This window comes from Anabrus simplex, chromosome 12 (genome assembly GCF_040414725.1).
Source record: "Anabrus simplex isolate iqAnaSimp1 chromosome 12, ASM4041472v1, whole genome shotgun sequence".
Classification (NCBI taxonomy): domain Eukaryota; kingdom Metazoa; phylum Arthropoda; class Insecta; order Orthoptera; family Tettigoniidae; genus Anabrus; species Anabrus simplex.
In genome coordinates, this window is record NC_090276.1 from 13,197,033 (window position 1) to 13,214,930 (window position 17,898).

A 17,898-nucleotide genomic window follows, 5' to 3' on the forward strand; every position below is an offset into this window, starting at 1 on the left:
GTATAATCCTATTTTTTCTAGAGATGAACACAAAAAAAAAAAAACTTCTGCTCATGCTGAACCTGCCCAGCTTGTGAGTATAGCTAGCTTGTCTCACAGGTCTCGAAGCAGGCAAGTTCCGCTTGCAGACCCAACCTGTATGGAATTTATATATGAGGAGTGGAGTATGGTTTTTTCTCCGATCGCACAATGGATTACATCCCAGTTACACAGAAATAACTACAGAGAGGGAAAAGTAAAATATCTTGTGATTATAGATCAACAGGAATGTATATGAAGGTTTTACATATGTGGTTTATAAGGTATGAAACAAATGGAGGCAAATAATTCTTTTAAGAACTAAAGTGTGTTTCAAACAAGAAACAAGAGACATGGAAGTATATTCTTATCTGATGTCACTAATTTCCACATTAACAAGTACAATGACATTGTGTACTTAATACAATCCAAGAATACAACCGGCAGTCAGAATCGATGTGGTTACAGGATGTGTTGAGTGCAAGACGTCAGAACAGACTTATGTATCAGAGGTACAAAATATTAGAGAGGTTTGCCTGTCTGTCTACCTGCGAGGGGTTTCATTGCTAAAGATGTCTGGTATGAGCGATGACTCTAATTTGTTCCCTTACCGGTACCACTTGCTACCCATTTATGTTTTTAGCTGGCAAGTCTACTTCCTTAACCCCTCAAGCATGATATTGTATAACCCGGGCCGCACCCAGAGAGTGCATTATTTCTAGCCTACTCGCAATGCTGAGTGAGGTATCATATGAATTTCGCTATAATTTCCAAACGCGCAATAACAATGGCATATTACAGATTATTATATATACAGTAAAACCTCGTTAAGATGTTTCTGCAGGGGAAAATAAAAATGAACGTGTTACACGAGAAAACATTATACTGAATATACGAATAAAAACTATCCAACAGGGACTAGATACGATTTTTTCTGACAAGAGGACATTTTACGTCGTGTATCCGTGGGTACAGTGAAAACTAACATTTCTAAAGATGAGCGGAAAGTATTAAAAGGTGTGAAAAACACGAAAGAACAAATATGAAAACCTTTCCTGCTAGGACTTATAGGATAACAAGTGCACTGAAAGGTGTGAAAAACACCGAACAACAGATATGAAAACATATGCACGGGGGCCAATAAAATATCAAAATATTATTGCCGATCACATTCTTCCTAAAACAAACGTTAGTAGAACCTTTTTATTTCAGAGCAGTGGATTATTAAACATTATTTTCAAGTCACACTCTTAGACAATGGACTGGAAGTTACACTCGACCATATGCGACCGGGAGGAATCAGGAGGAGGAATGACTGACTGCCATTTTGAAACACTTTGACCAAGTCGAATGATGGAGTCGGAACTCAAAGGTGCGAGTTCAACATTCAGGACCTCTTCGCGATAAAAGATGCGGATGCTAGTCCACTTTCTGAAAGATTTTAATTTTGTCTTCATCAGTAAGGAATTTTAAGACTTTTTCAGTATCCATAACTAGGCTATCACAAGACAAATAGGCACCACGCTAGTGAATTTCACACTATTACGTTCCTAATCCAGATACAGGTTACTGTATCACGCGACAAAACTTCACTGTACCACTCAACACAAAATAAATTTCTAACTTCTGAATGGAATGCGAAATACAAACAAAAATAGGCTCATTTTTTTTCCGTAATCACGCAACTGTGACAACGGTTCTTACCTGGGTTGTGAATCACATTTCTTTCACAAAGGATGACGAATAACATTTTCAAGGCTGGAAAAATGTGATCGTACTCGTAGTAAGCGGTAACAGCAAAAATTTGTGATGCGATAGGTATGTTTATATGTTCCTAATCCAGATATAGACTACCATATCACACAATAAATATATGCTACAATTCACTGTACCACTCAACACAAAATAAATTTCTAAGTTCTGAATGGAATACGAAGTACAAGCTCAAATAGACTATGTGTTATTCAGTAATTTCGTTGCTAACCGGCAAGCAAAACTGAGCTTTCCTGAGGCTAACAGCTTGCTCCCTGAACATGCAGCTTATCCTGTGAAGTTCAGTAATTTAAAGCCTTTTTCCGTAATCATGCCACTGTGGCGACGGATCTTACTCGAGTTGGAAATCAAGTTCGTTTCACAAGGGATGACAAATATAATTTTCAGAGCTAGGAAAAATGTGATTGTACTAAGAGGTAATAGCGAAAATTCGTGACGTGGTAAGCGACATATTTTTATATAGATTTAATACGATGAGAATCGGGACTTCAAATTCACAACATGCTAAGCGGGAAAACGTGTTAATGAGGAATGCACTAACGAGGTTTTACTGTATATGCTAAACTGGTTATCCCTGGACAACTACACGTCAATACTGGGACTTACATGTTATAGACCCCCCACACAATCGCATTTCTCAGCATGACATCACAAATTACATTGTCAGTGTCACCATCTCCACTGAAAATTATAGTGTACTCACCCTCTATATCACTGTCACACTCTGAATTACTTTCGCTGCCACTATTAATGAATAAATTAGCTATTTTTGCATCACCAATAACTCTATCAGGACCTGCCATGTTTACAAACAAACTCTAAACATGGGTACAGAGTTCTAAAAAGTAAATGACTGTGAAGGTGTGCAACATTTCTTGGCAATAATAATTATCTCTGAATGTAGCTGAAAGCTGCTTCTTCCTGCCATCTTACGGCAAAGCAAATAACTATTACGAAATCCATGTAGAGAGTTTCAAATCCCAAAGTGTACCATTGCTGTGACGATAAAAGATCAGCGTGCATATCATTGCTGCGCTGCACACACTGGGCGGCGGGATTAAAATATACAGTAAGGTTACTAGTGTTATTCTGATGTCAGCAATTTTATCGGTCTCAGTTTAAATACTATTATAGTTAATTATAAAAATAGTGTTAGAAAATGAATCAGTCAATGCCAACTACCAACCATTTTTGGTTTGAAGTCTCGTCCACCAGCCAGTAGCTCCCCAACAAACAAATACTTATTTTGTGGTGTTCTTTTGGTGAGGTGCTTCATTGCACCCTCGATTGCCTCCAGGTAATCATCTCGGAGGCTGTAAAAGTGGACAAAAGGTTCAAAATCAATAGAAGATTAAATCAGCTCATTAAATCATATAAATATCTTGAAATTAGTAATGGAAAGGAACAAACAAGTGACAAATTAGGTGATATACAAAGAAAGGCAGTAACATGAAACAAAACACACAACAGAATGACTCTGGGAAGTAGAGAGGATCTCACTGGAGGCTAAGAAAAAATCGATGTAGAAGATCTGGAATGGAAGAGGTGGTGGTGGTGGTGGTGATTATTGTTTTAAGAGGAAGTACAACTAGGCAACCATCCTCTATATAACACTAATCAGAGAGAAAAAATGGAAGGGGTCCGACACTTCGAAAAATAAAGGTATCGGCCAAAGGAAGACAAGGGCCGCGAAGGGCGTGAACTTGAAAGACTCCCTAGCCCTCGCAAACCTAATAGCGTCGGGGTTTTAAAAGAACAAGAGTTGACCAAGAGAGGTCGGACAGGATAGATGAAAGTGAGGAGCCTGGCACAAGTAAGTGGAAGCAATGCCAGTACTCAGCTAAGGGCCTCGTGGTCGCCAACCAACGCTCCAAAATTCAGAGCCCTTGGGTCCCCTTTTAGTCGCCTCTTATGACAGGCAGGGGATACCGTGGGTGTTATTCTACTGCTCCCACCCACAGGGAAGAGGAGAAAGGTATCTACCTAAAGATGGAAGATTGTTGCTGTTGCTGTCTGTTCCAGAGTTAACCTTACGATTTGCTTTACATTGCACCATCTCAGACAGATTTTATGGTGATGTTCGGGCATAAAGGGCTAGGAGTGGGAAAGAAGCGACCAGTCTTAATTAGGGTACAACCCCACCATTTGCCTGGTGTGAAAATGGGAAACCACAGAAAACCATCTTGTGGTGGTAGTGGTGGTGTGATTTTTGTTTTAAGAGAAAGTACAAATTAAATGGAGAAGAAAATTTAAATAAATGTATTTACACAACGGAGGTCTTTGAAAATGATTTTTTCCTTAATTTATTAAGCTGGAAAGGTCACAAATGCATCAAAAGGGAACATACGTTCCCTGAGTAACAGAACACTTGAAATTTACACGCTCTTGATTAATCCACTCTCGCACATAATGAATAATGAGATCAGAAGTAGTCGCAGCATCAGCTAATAAGAGTTTGAGTTTCTCCTACAGGCTGAGGTTCTGTCTTGGGCCAGAGAGATCCGCGTACTCTGTAAGGATGTAAGGAGGTAGGAGTGCGTAATCCTCTTTGACTTATCCAGAGTCTACACAATACTGTGGCCTCTCTCAGGCCAGAAAGAGGTCCATCACACAGTAGTTGTCTTCTTAATTGCTCTCAACTTGTTGGGAGTTCGGACCGCTAACCACTCTGATTCCCAGGATGTCAGGATGGTTCGACACAGCTTAGAAATATTCCTAGTTGGTACATTCACAGATCTATGTGGTAAAAGCACCATTTCCTTTGCTGCATCATACGCAAGTTCATTTCCCGCAATCCCAATGTGGCTAGAGACCATGCAAAGGTATTCTGGTGCCAGCATTACACAATCTGGCTAGAAGGTTGTACCAGTAGGTGTAATGGGAAACAAGTCAGTACACATGAGAAAAAAAATGGTCTCATCACCCAACACAAACTGCAGAGCAAACTGAGAGATGGCGATTGGTCTGTCGATAGTGGGGTACTAACCCACTATCTTACGAAAGCAACCTGACAGCTAGGTGACCCAAACCACGCAGCCACTTGCTCGGTCCAATGTTAACTTTTTCATCCTATTGTGTCTTCCATGTTTGTTCTTATGTTTCTTTGCATGACTTGATATATCTTGAAATCATCAATTTTGAAATACAAAACCAAAGACTTTTACTGAGTGATTTTAAACAGGATTATCCTCAAAGACACCCTACCGTACGTAAACTCCGGCTCAGGCACACCTCTGCGGAGGTTCGGACCTGCCTTCGGGCAGAATACACCCTTACCTTATCCTCAAAGAAAGAGAAATGAAATATTTAAATGTAATTTATCTTCACAACAAAAAAAGTTAACACACTCAAGAACAAATGATCCAATAACAGCATATGAGAAGGAATGAATCCAAAAATCAGCCAATCAGTATTATCACATTCATCATACTGAAATTATTTCCCATATCCAGATGAAGGAAAGCAAAAGCAAATTCTAGATTTATTTGATTGTTGATATCGTGATGAGCCACAATACCTCCTGTTTTATGTGAAATTCCAACAGCTTTGACGTAAATTTTCATTTCAAAAGTCCGAAATGAATTAGCTGCGCCCTTCAAAAATCAGTCCATCGAGGCAGGGATCGAACCAACAAACAGTTGCACACACTATCATTGATCCACCATTGTATTAAAATGCAGTACGTCCAACAAATGGTAGACCAAAATGATTAAATTCTTCATTTGGGTTGGACCATGCCACTGTCTTACAAGGCTCATCCAGGAAGTAAGTTTAATCCTTCTATTCAGTACATTCAGCTGTTGTACCTTTTCCCCAATTCACATCATTATCTGCAAACATCATTACATTAATTATTTTCCCCTCTAGAATCTTCCCTTGCTGCCTTTACAATGTCATCCATCACCATTATGAATAGTAAAGGCGACAACACACTCCCTTGTTTCAGCCCAGGGTCAATCCTAGAATATACTGTTCTACCAACTGTTGTCTTCACACAGCTGTAATCTATATATATAAAATAAGAGTTTTGTCTGTACATTGCTCAGAATTTGAAAAGAATCATATTTCTGTATCGGTCATGTCCACAGTAACAAGGAAATGCATTTTTTACTTTTCCGTAATTTCTGTCTGTCTGTATGTACACACATCACGAGAAAACAGCTAAAGAGAATTTAATGAAAATCTGTACTTAGTGTCCGGGAATAAGTCGCTATAATCTAGGCCATAAATACTGTAATCTCATTCACGCTAAAGGAAATGGTAGTTTAGGGGAAGGCCTAAACTTAAATCCTCAAATTTGTATGTTATTAGTGGTCCTATCTTAATGAATATTGGTATGCAAAGTCGGAACATAAGTCGCTACAATCTAGGCCATAAATAATTTTATTCACTCTGAGTGGAATGGTAGTATAGGGGAAGGCCTAAAATTTAATTCTCAAATATTTGTGTTATTAGTGGTCCTATCGACAAATACTACATTAGGCATAGATATCAAGGATAATTAAATAAAAAACCACCTATTCAATACTTTCCATGTTTAATGTGGTTATTATCTACATGATTTTATGTAGACTCATTTGGTCAGGTACATGTTTCACCCATTATTTTGGGCATCTTCAGCCTGTAAACAACCTTTAGGTCAAGGTTTGGGACCTTTTTAACTAATATAAACATACTAATATATACACTATATACAACATATACATTATATACAATATATACAAACATAAGTCAATACAGTAAAGTTTTTTGGTCCTAATCTATTTAATATGGAAAATGTCCAAAACTAAAATGGATCTTCTTTTCGGTGAAGAGGATTGCAAATCGGGGTTTATGTGACCCCTATATCATATTAAGTACTTGACGTATCGTGTCTGGTGACAGGATGTGTCGTCATCAATAAGTGGAGATTTGAACTGATTGTAGGTTGGTCAAGATTGAAAATATAAATTTAAATTGAATGTGTTTTAACTTGGCAGTTCTGGTTAACTTAAAATGTTCAAAACTAAAAATAAAATGAAACGGATCTTCTTTTTTTTTCTTGAGAAGGGGTGATATTAAAACTGGAGCTTGTTTGACCCACGATTTTCATTTTCATGTTCTTGACGTAACTAATATTTAAATGTGTTGTCGTGTACAAGTGGAGATTCAAAAGCCGATTGTTGTAGGTAGACTGGTCAAAAACGTTGTGAATGAAACTGTTAGCGTCTTGACTTTGGGTCTCATGTAACGTCAAGGAATTGACAAGAGTACAATATTTAGCTGTTTCATAGTTTTAGGCTGCTGCTTAATTGGGAAGAGACATCCTAGACACTTGATACAGTCTTGTGTGAAAATTGTTCCCGTTGATGTGTTGCTTGGTCTTTGGGAGGGATCTTAAGAATATCTGTAATGAAGTAGAAAAATAATTTTGAATTAAAAATTTTTTGAGCACGCGTTGTGATAAAATGTATTAAATTAACACCTCTTAACTGTAAAATGACTTACTTGTTCAGTTAATACTAGATGGATCTGTCTGTTCCGGCAGCGCCTGTCTTGTCACCATTTCTACTCCTGGTGTTGTAATGGTGCGGTAATGGAGGGGCGGGGCATGGAGGGAGAGTGGGGGTAGGCTGGTCTATGGGCGTGTGTGCTGTTGCTGGAGGGGAGTTTCTAGAAGCAATATGGGCGGGTTTAACTTTTGGCATGATGGATGAAGCATTTGAGTGTGGAGATTTAAATAAATGAGGGATTTTGTTTTGATCTGAATTCACGATATTAATTAATCTAGGTGTTAATTCGTACAAAGGATTTTTAATTTCATTGACGTCTTTGAGATTTTTATTTTTATTGTAGGTTTGGTCTAAAAAGATGTGTAGGTTTTCCAGTTCATTCATTAATTTCCCTTTACCTATGCTTCTAATGATGGTAAGATCTTTCTCTATGGATGTAAAGTGATGGCCCGTTTCTCTCATATGTTGGCTCATCGCTGAGTACTTATTGTGTTTTTGAGCGTTATAATGTTCCAGATATCTCGTGTTAAAGCTGCGGCCAGTCTGTACGATATAAGAAAAACCACATTGTGTACATGTTAGTTTATATATGCCGGACCTTGAATAATGGTTGCTATTGTGATTGACCTTGTTGTGGTTAAAAAACATGTTTCGATCAGTTCAAATCTCCACTTATTGATGACGACACATCCTGTCACCAGACACGATACGTCAAGTACTTAATATGATATAGGGGTCACATAAACCCCGATTTGCAATCCTCTTCACCGAAAAGAAGATCCATTTTAGTTTTGGACATTTTCCGTATTAAATAGATTAGGACCAAAAAACTTTACTGTATTGACTTATGTTTGTATATATTGTATATAATGTATATGTTGTATATAGTGTATATATTAGTAAGTTTATATTAGTTAAAAAGGTCCCAAACCTTGACCTAAAGGTTGTTTACAGGCTGAAGATGCCCAAAATAATGGGTGAAACATGTACCTGACCAAATGAGTCTACATAAAATCATGTAGATAATAACCACATTAAACGTGGAAAGTATTGAATAGGTGGTTTTTTATTTAATTATCCTTGATATCTATGCCTAACGTCATCTTCAATACGGAACAATAATGAGAGTTGTTACTTGTAAAATACTACATTACTGAAGTTATATAGTATTAAATTTCCGATCATTTATGTCCTATACATTTTTACCGTACCGGCTACGATAACAGAGATATTCACGAATTTGGATTTTTGTTGTTAAGCCCATATCAACGCCGAGCCATGAGAAAATGGGTAAACAGAATTTAATGAAAATCGGTATATAGAGTTGGGGAATAAGAAACTAGAGTCTACACTATAAATAATTTCGTAAGATGCCCTAATATCACAGAGTCAAAAGAAAACTAAATGTGAAGGCCTACAATACAGAAAACTCATAACAATGAACAACAATAATATTACATGGACTATTGTTTGTTGTGATGTGCTTTGTGTCTTCTGTTGCCAGTCATGTCCGATAGATGGGATTACTGTTGTATACTGAGTATTTACTTTACGTCGCACCGACACAGATAGGTATTATAGTGACGATGGGATAGGAAAGGGCTAGGAGTGGAAAGGAAGCGGTCCTGGCGTTAATTACGGTACAACCCCAGCATTTGCCTGGTGTGAAAATGGGAAAGTACGAAAAACCATCTTCAGGGCTGTCGACAGTGGTTTTCGAACCCACTACCTCGTGGATGAAAACTCACAGCTGCGCGTCCCTAACCGCACGGCCAACTTGGCCGATCGTACCGAGTATAACAGCCTGCCTGAATATTGGCGGGAAGTAGCTGGGGAGTAGCTCTTCTTTAGCATGCCATTCCTCTGGTTCATAAATTTTCTGATACTACTGGTACGTAACACACTGGTTCACCATAGTATTAGAGCTATTCGATCCCTACTCTGAGGATCTGACTGGAATGAGCAGTGTGCATATTTAACGGAATAATGGCGGACGAGTGTTCACAGCTGTCTGCGGCCTGGTCATTCCATCTCTGGAACTTTGGACTGTTAGATCAGCACCGTAGTACTGTTCGTTAAAAGTGAGAAAATGTGCGGTTTTTCATTTGATCGAGTATTTTATAAGATATCATTGCTTCTAATCGCTACATTCCTACTCACGGTTTTGTAATCACCTATGTTGACTTCAGTTAGGAAAACCACAAGGCAGTCTTTCTGAGAAACCCGTAGCAAAGCATGGGTACATTAGCTAGTCTATATATATAAAATAAGAGTTTTGTCTGTACATTGCTCAGAATTTGAAAATAATGGTATTTCAGTATCGGTCATGTCCATAGTAACAAGGAAATGCACGTTTTACTTTTTCGTAATTTCTGTCTGTCTGTATGTACACACATCACGAAAGAACGGCTAAAGAGAATTTAATGAATATTGGTATGTGAAGTCAGGGGATGAGCCACTACAACCTAGTCTATAAATGATTTTATTCATGCTAAGTGAAATGGTAGTTTAGGGGAAGTCCAAAAAATTTAATTCTCAAATATTTATATTATTAGTGGTACTATCAATAAATACTATATAACTAAATTTATATAGAATTAAATTTCCGATCATTTAAGTCGTACACTGTTACCGTACCGGCTATGATTACAGTTACTCATGAATTTGTATTTTTGTTGCCAAATCCATATCAACGCCGAGCCACACAAGAAAATGGGTTAACAATTTAATGAAGGTTGGGATATAGAGTCGGGGAATAAGAAACTACAGTCTAAGTTATAAACAATTTTATTCGCCCTGTATGTAATTGTAGTTTAGGGGAAGGCGCCTAAAATTTAATTTTTAAATACCTATGTTAATGGCCCTATCGAAAAGTACTACATAACAAAAGTTACAGAGAATACAATTTCCGACCATTTATGCTTTATTCAATTTTACCGTACCGACTGTGATAAGAATGGTATTTCAGAGTCGGAAGAAAACTAAATGTATGTGAAGGCCTACAATATTGAAAGCGCATAACATTGATCAACAGTAACATTACATTGACCATTGTTTGTGGTGATGTTCTTTGTCTCTTATGCTGCCGCTCAACTCCGATAGAGATAACTAATGCGTACCGAGTATAGCAGCCTGACTGGCGGGAAATAGCTGGGGAGTTAGAAAACTTTCTTCTTTAGCATGTCATTCCTCTGGTTCATTCATTTTCTGATACCGTACTGCTGGTACGTAACTCACTGATTCATCATAGTATTCCAGCTATTCGATCCCTACTTTGACGTGCTGTTTTGAATGAGCAGTGTGCACTCTTAAGGCAGAGGCTCACGTAGTAGTAGTAGTAGTAGTAGTAGTAGTAGTAGTAGTAGTAGTAGTATGACCTGGTCTAGAATTACAATTTAGGAATATTCCAAATTATAGCACCACAATTCACTAAATAACTCAAAATTCAACCCTGAAAAGAGCCGTTTCTTAAAAAGAGCTTCTTCCTCTTCACTTTTATTAAATTCTACATTCATTTTATTCAAAATTAGCAGTGAAGAGAGGGTTTCTCCTCTGGCTTGGGGGAGCCTCCAAGTCAGATAGATTTTTCCGCCACCAGTGTAGTGAATTCAGATTTTCCAACTTATCGGGCACTCCAAGGAAACATATTAGTAAAAGGACATAGTTTTTGCTTTGGGACTCTCCACTATTCAACTCCCCCCCCCCCAAAAGAGACTAAGAGTGTTCACGGATCATGGCTGTCTGTGGGCTGGTCATTCCCAACTCTGGACTGTTAGATCGACAGCGTAGTACTGTTCGTTAAAAGTGAGAAAATGTGTGGTTTTTCATTTGATCAAGTATTTCATGTGAAATCATTGCTTTTACTCGCGCCATTCCTACTGACATCATTGTAATGACCTAAGTTCATTTCAGTTGGGAAAACCACTAAGACAGTCTTTCTGAGGATGTAAGAAGGCAGGTGGAGAGTGAGCGTCTGCCATTATAATGCAATTCCCCAACCTGACTGCGACTGATGGTAGGCAAGCGGATCTACCATTGCAATGAAAATTCCCTAACGCAGTCTTCATTTGAGAAAATACGTTTGGTGATTTCTCAGTCACATTTTTAGGTTAACGTTAAGAGCTACGCAATTTAATAGTCTTGCTCACGTGTACTCTACCTAACCTACAATTCTGTATACAATGTAGAATTCCGTAGCGAAGCACGGGTACATCAGCTAGTAGTGTCATATACTGCTTTTATCAGATTAGATATTCCTTGCCAATGCCCTGTTCTGTCAGGCTGTCTCAAACTTTTATTCTGGGAATACTGTCGTATACCTTTTCTTAGTCTATAAAAGTTGTTACTATATCCTTCCCATATTCCCAGCTCTTTTCCATAATTTGTCTAAGAATGAAAATTAGTACAGTAGAACCTCGATTATACGTTCCTGGAAACTACGTTTTCCTGTATTATTTGTTCAAATTACGTAGACCCATGAGCATCCTAATTAAATCACGTTGTAAAAATCCTGCATTATCCGTTCCTCGAAGAAATGATTTCCCGGATCAACCGTCCAGAAATTTCAGTCCCATCAACGCTAAATCCTCGGTCACGCGTTTTTCAAGAAACTGTATCTTACAAAAGGACGGCTGTGGCATACTTAGGGATCTTGGTGTTGACGTCCCGTCATTGCGATAATTTGAGGAAGTACTGTATTGGAAAAGCGATAGGTGGTGAACTTGCATAAGGGATCAACTTAGTATCGCATTCGGGTAGTCTCATTTACAGAATCCTCGGAAATCATAAAGAAGAGAGTGCCCACAACAATTGGAAGGAGAGAGGACACATTTTGACAGCTCTATTTGAAGATGGAACAAGTTTCCTCAAATGTTCGCACTTGCAAAACGTCTACATTATGTCCAGGGATAGATGTTTATTTTTTTTATTTTTTTCGAGTGTATCACTGAAAAGTTTTTCAGCATTTTCGTCAGGGCACTGTACAGTCACTGGGCTTTCAGGCATGAATCGAAACTGCTCCTTCTTAAGTAACACAAATTTAGTATTTTAATATTATCATATAGGTACGATTATGTGACCGAGACCAGAACAGATGTTGCACCTTACATATGTAAAGCCATGGGAGGTTTTGGGATTGCCTATTACTGTTTTCGTCCTAATAAAAGACTGGGAATTTCACGTTTTGGTGTTAAAATATTATAAAAACCGCAGTAGTTTTATTTGCGCACATTACATTTTAAAACTTTGTATCATTTCGCACTCGTGCCTTGTACAGCGAGCACACTTTCCAGCTGAGCTCAAGGTCGCGAATAATCATAATTTCGGAAGTGTTAATGATATTTTTTCTCTTTCCAATTTGATTATGATTAGTGACGGGCAGAATTGAATATAATGCATTTGAGAACTTGAGGATTGATACATTCAAAACCATGTTCTCAAGTTCAGCATAACCTTTAAAAGTCGATGTAGGCCTAATTTATGCAGCACAAGATTTCCATAAACTGACTAGGAACAGTATACCGGTGACCAAATTACAATGGACGATAAAAATTTTTTAAAAAATTTGCCATCATGTTGGACGCTTTTGTATCTAATGTGCTTTTATTTTATTAGATTAGAGAATTAAAAACTACTTGTGGTCAATTTTAGTTTGGCTTGGCATTACGGGTATTAAATTTTTCGAAGAGTTTGGCTGATCAAAGTTGCTGAACTGAAGGAAGTTTTCAAAGGAATTTGACAACGTTTTCAGAGGAAACTGACGAAGTTTCCCTGGTAAAACTGAATGTAAAGTTTTGAGATTTTTAAGTTGTGTACCGGTAATTAACATCTGAAGCCAGCCCCGCGGTCTAACTTACCTGCCTCTCACCCGGAGGGCCCGGGTTTGATTACTGGCCAGGTCAGGCATTTTTACCTGGTAATCAGGATTGGTTCCAGGGTCAGTCATTCTACGATTACCTTTAATTTAGGAGCTATTTAATGGTGATATGGTGACCCGGGTCTACAGAGCGAGGAATAACGGCCGAGAGGATACGTCACACTGACAATGCATCACCTCAAAATCTGCAGGCCTTCGGATCGAGAGCGGTCGCTTGGTAGGCAGAAGGCCCATTGGGGCTATAGTTTGGTTTGGTTTAAGGGCGTTTGCAACATTATAAGTATACGTATTTCATTTTTGTGATGTTTAGCCAAATTGTCGGCGGTTCATTTGTTCCTGGATTTTCCGTTTTCCTGTGTTGTATGTTTTTTTCGTATACTACAATTGAACACAAATCGTTTTTCATTCTCTAATCTAATAAAATAAAAGCATATTAGAAATTTGGTCACCGGTATAACGGAGAATCGAGGTTCCACTGTAATACTGTTGACCTTCCACTTCTGAATCCAAATTGTTCCTTTTGTAACTGACTTTCCATCTTTTATCCAATTTTCTTGGCGACATGCAAGGTGATGGCGATTCCTTGGTAGTTACTGCACATTTTATCTCCTTTCTTGAATATGGTATTATAAAACCCTTTTCCCAATCCTTGGGCACTTTTTTCTCGTTCCATACACACTTAAGTATTCTACAAGTCTACTCGAGTCCTGCTGGTCCTGCAGCTTTGATCATTTCTATGGCTACTTCATCTATTTCCACAGCTTTCACCATCTTCAATTTTTTAACTGCACATTCCACCTCTGTCACTGTAATGTCAGATTCCTTTTCCGTTACTACTACTACTATTCCTGCTGCCTGGATACTTTCTCCACATGCCTGGTTTCTCATATTTAGCAGTTCACCGAAATATTCTTTCCATCTGTTCATTATCTCTTCCGGTTTTGTCAGTATTTCTCCTCCTTTCTTCTTCACAAACCCTGTGTTCTCTGTTTTTATTCCTACAGTGTTCATTTGGAGTGAGGGCATATGACATTGTTGACAGTGATCCGACCATCAGATGGAGACATTAAACCTTGATCTTCTCACTGGTGTTATTTGGCAAGAGTAGACTACGTGCTGACATCAGGTTTCAACATCTCCCTACGCCATCATAATTATCATCACACCTCCAGACGTACGGGACCTACACCAGGTCAAACGCAACCAACCAATTCACTCAGTTCGAAAATAAATCTTCAGCTTCAAAAGATATATATTTTTTAAAGGAGCTAGCATTCGGGAGAGAGTGGATTCAAACCCCACTGCCGGCAGCCCTGAAGATTGCTTTATGTGGTTTCCCATTTTCACACTACGCATTGGGGTTGTACCTTAATTAAGGCCACAGTCAGTTTCTTCCCATTCCTAGCCCTTTCCTGTCCCATCATCGCCCTACAACTAATCTGTGTCGGTGCGACGTAAAAGAAATTTTAAGAAGGAAATGGCAGATGAATCATATTTTCCAAGATGTTAAAGCTAGACAGCTGGGCAATTTATGTAGGGGAGTCTGTAAGATTGGCTGACACTCAGAGGGTTAATTACCAATTGTTTGTTTGTTCATAGATGAATTTTAAAATCTTTTCTGCAGAACAATATGTAGATATTACCCAGTCTGGCCGGTTAGCCCACTATGGTAATGGGGTTGATCACGGCCATCTTGATACATAGAGGCCTGCTACCAACAGTTGAGACGTCACGCGAATAGTGTCCTCTCTCCGTCGTCGCGTGTAATTCCTATATTGCTGATACGATACTTTTTATCATAATTTGACAAAGAAAATGCAATAATAAGCCTATAAACACAAAACACCGAAGAAAGACTTCAAAAGTGTACATACAAATACACAAATATATGCACTCAAGGTAATATATTACATATTGTAAAATGTTCGACTGAAGTCTACTGTACGGTGGACTGTACGATGACGGTGAATAGGCGAATGGTTTTCTCTCAAAACAATGTAATTCTTTTATGCTTGTCTGAGTACATGAATAAGTTAAAAAACGTATTTTCCAAAATATGACAGATATTGGTCAGAACACTCATTAACTCAGCAGCACACACCCACACTTGTCACGGGTTTTTTAACTTTCATTATCAAAACATTGCAAACATTGAAAGAAACATCCCTAGAATTTCCACTGTCTAAAAATATATCTTTGAATCAGATATCAAGGTATGAGTTAATGTGTAGCTTTCCACAATTTAAAAAGTAGTATGATGGTCACTAGCCAAACTGTTGCTGTTTCTAAAATGCCATTATATTACAATTATTTGAGCACATAGTGTTATTAATTAATTATTTATGAATGACAGGAAAATATTTGCCATGATATTATAGATCTTGGACAAAACGCTCATTAACTCTGCAGCTCACACCCATACTTGTCACAGAAATTACTAGGTTTTTCAACTTTCATTATAAAAACACTGAAAGAAACATCCCTACAGTTACTGCTGAATGAGGTATCAAGGTCTGAGTTAATGTGTAGTGTTCCGCAATATGAAAAGTAGTAAGATGGTCACTCGGCAAACTTTTGCTGTCTCTAAAATGCCCTTATATTACACTTATTTGAGCACATAATGCTATTAATTATTTATGAATGACAGGAAAAATATGTGTCATGATATGATAGATCTTCGACACATCACTCATTAACTCTGCAGCTCACACCCACACTTGTCACAGAAATTACCAGGTTTTTCAACTTTCATTATCAAATCATTGAAAGAAAGTTCCCTACGATTTCCACCGTTTAAAAATACATCTTTGAATCAGATATCAAGGCCTGAATTAACATGTAGCCCTCCATAACAAATCATTTGATGCTCAACAGGCGAACTGTTGTCTCTAAAATGTTATTATTTTACGCTTGTTTGTGCGCACAGTGTTGTTAATTATTTTTGAGTAATTGTTACTAAAAATGTTTCCGAAAATGTGGCAGATGTTGGACAGAATAATAATGAACTCTATACCGCACACACTTATCACAGTAATTGCCAGTTTCTTCAACGTAAAAACATCCCTGTAACTTCCGGTGTTCAAAAAGGCATCTTCAAAATCAGATATCAAGGTCTGAAATAAAGTGTAGCCCTCCACAGCAATTTGAAAAACAAAATCTGTAGGCTGTTTCAACCCCTCTCTGCACAGCTTAAGCAAGTATGAATTTGGTTTGAAGCCTGTAAAACAAAACTTTACTGACATCAGTTTTGGTGGAAAATTCAAGTACATTTAAGGATGTTAACTTACCCAAAAAGTCCCCATAATTTGATATCTTGTCTCCTTCTTCTGGCGATTTTCGTTTGGCGGGTGTTGGTTGAGACATACATGATGGCTGCCCAGGAAATATAGTTAGCATAGCATCTTCAGTTAGTTTTGGCTTTACCCTAGGCACAGTTAAAACGGAACCATCTGGTCGTTTTGCAGTATCAACTCGAATTATGTGATTTTAGGAAAAATGTTTAATACAGACACAGGAATATTTACTGAGTTCAGAATTAGATCGGTGTATAGCATGAATCCATTTAGCTCGCTTCTCCTTATAGCTAGGAAACGCAAATGTTGAGATAGCCACCTCCTTATTTGAACGGTAATTGGATGTAGGCCTACATCCAGGCACACTACACGTTCGCCCCATTTTGCAAAGAGGAGCATACACTACACTAACACATTATAGTAATAATCATAATTAAATGATAAACTTTAGAGTACTTTAGACAATTCATAATAGCTCAGTGGGTACACTTAACCTATCACATAACCTAGCAATACTTCCTAACATCAGGCTGCTCAAATTAGAATTCTATAGTATTTAACACATACTATTGCTGAAAATACATCCTTTACTGATGCGTTTTTATACAGTTATGACTTTTAAACACGAACACCTCTAATAACGTTGAAATAACAACGTGCTACGAAACCACCATGTAAACAAGACTCGTGCCTACTGTCCGCACACTTTATCTTGATGCATTTGTGTACGGGGTGAGGAGTAAGGAGGGAGCTGTCCCGGTATCGATAGTGCTGCCTGGTGCTGCCAACTGAATGAAAATGAAATCTGAATTGAATCGAGAAGATGATCGATCGATATGAAATTTCTAAACCGTTATCATCTTAAGCCAACAACTATGTCACATACACATTATATAACATTATAAAACATATCTCTCGATGCGAATCTTGTTCCTAGCATGAATTCTATACTTTGACTTTGATGTGTAAACAACAACAGTACCAGTACGTAAAGTTTACGCCAGATGTCGCACAACGATGCTTAAGCGATTCATAGTTTGTGTTTCAGAGGTTGCCAGTATGAATCTCCAAGATCGCCGAGGTCGACCGATTCAGCACTAGGATGTAAATGCACCAAGATAAAGTGTGCGGATAGTACATATCGCTGCACTAGAAAACTGACGTCATCACTATGGAACTGTCATGTGTAGCAGGCCGGAACTTCGAGTTGGCCGTGGGTTGACCATACAGTCAGCGTTTCAACACCATGTTGGACAGGGGTAAATAAACCAACCCTCTAAGGCGACCAGCGACTTCGGGCAGATGAGTTCTCTTATCAAGAATGAGCTCTTTCAACGCCATGGTTGCTTCCTTCCCCATTCCTAGCGTTTCTCTATCCCATCATCACCATAAGACTACTCAATGTAGTGAATGACACAGGAACCATATCAAGTACTGTCTGTTCCCA

At 38.2% G+C, this 17,898-nt stretch overlaps 1 protein-coding gene across 2 annotated transcripts in view; it reads right to left on the reverse strand.

Annotated features, from left to right (window-relative positions):
- Positions 1-17,898, reverse strand: part of alpha-Man-Ib (alpha-Mannosidase class I b) — a 130,765-nt gene that overhangs the window by 53,636 nt on the left and 59,231 nt on the right. For both annotated transcript variants that reach the window (XM_067156076.2, XM_067156075.2), the window contains exon 8: positions 2,978-3,104. In XM_067156076.2, coding sequence (XP_067012177.1) covers positions 2,978-3,104 — 127 coding nt within the window. The remainder of the gene's footprint in view (positions 1-2,977; positions 3,105-17,898) is intronic.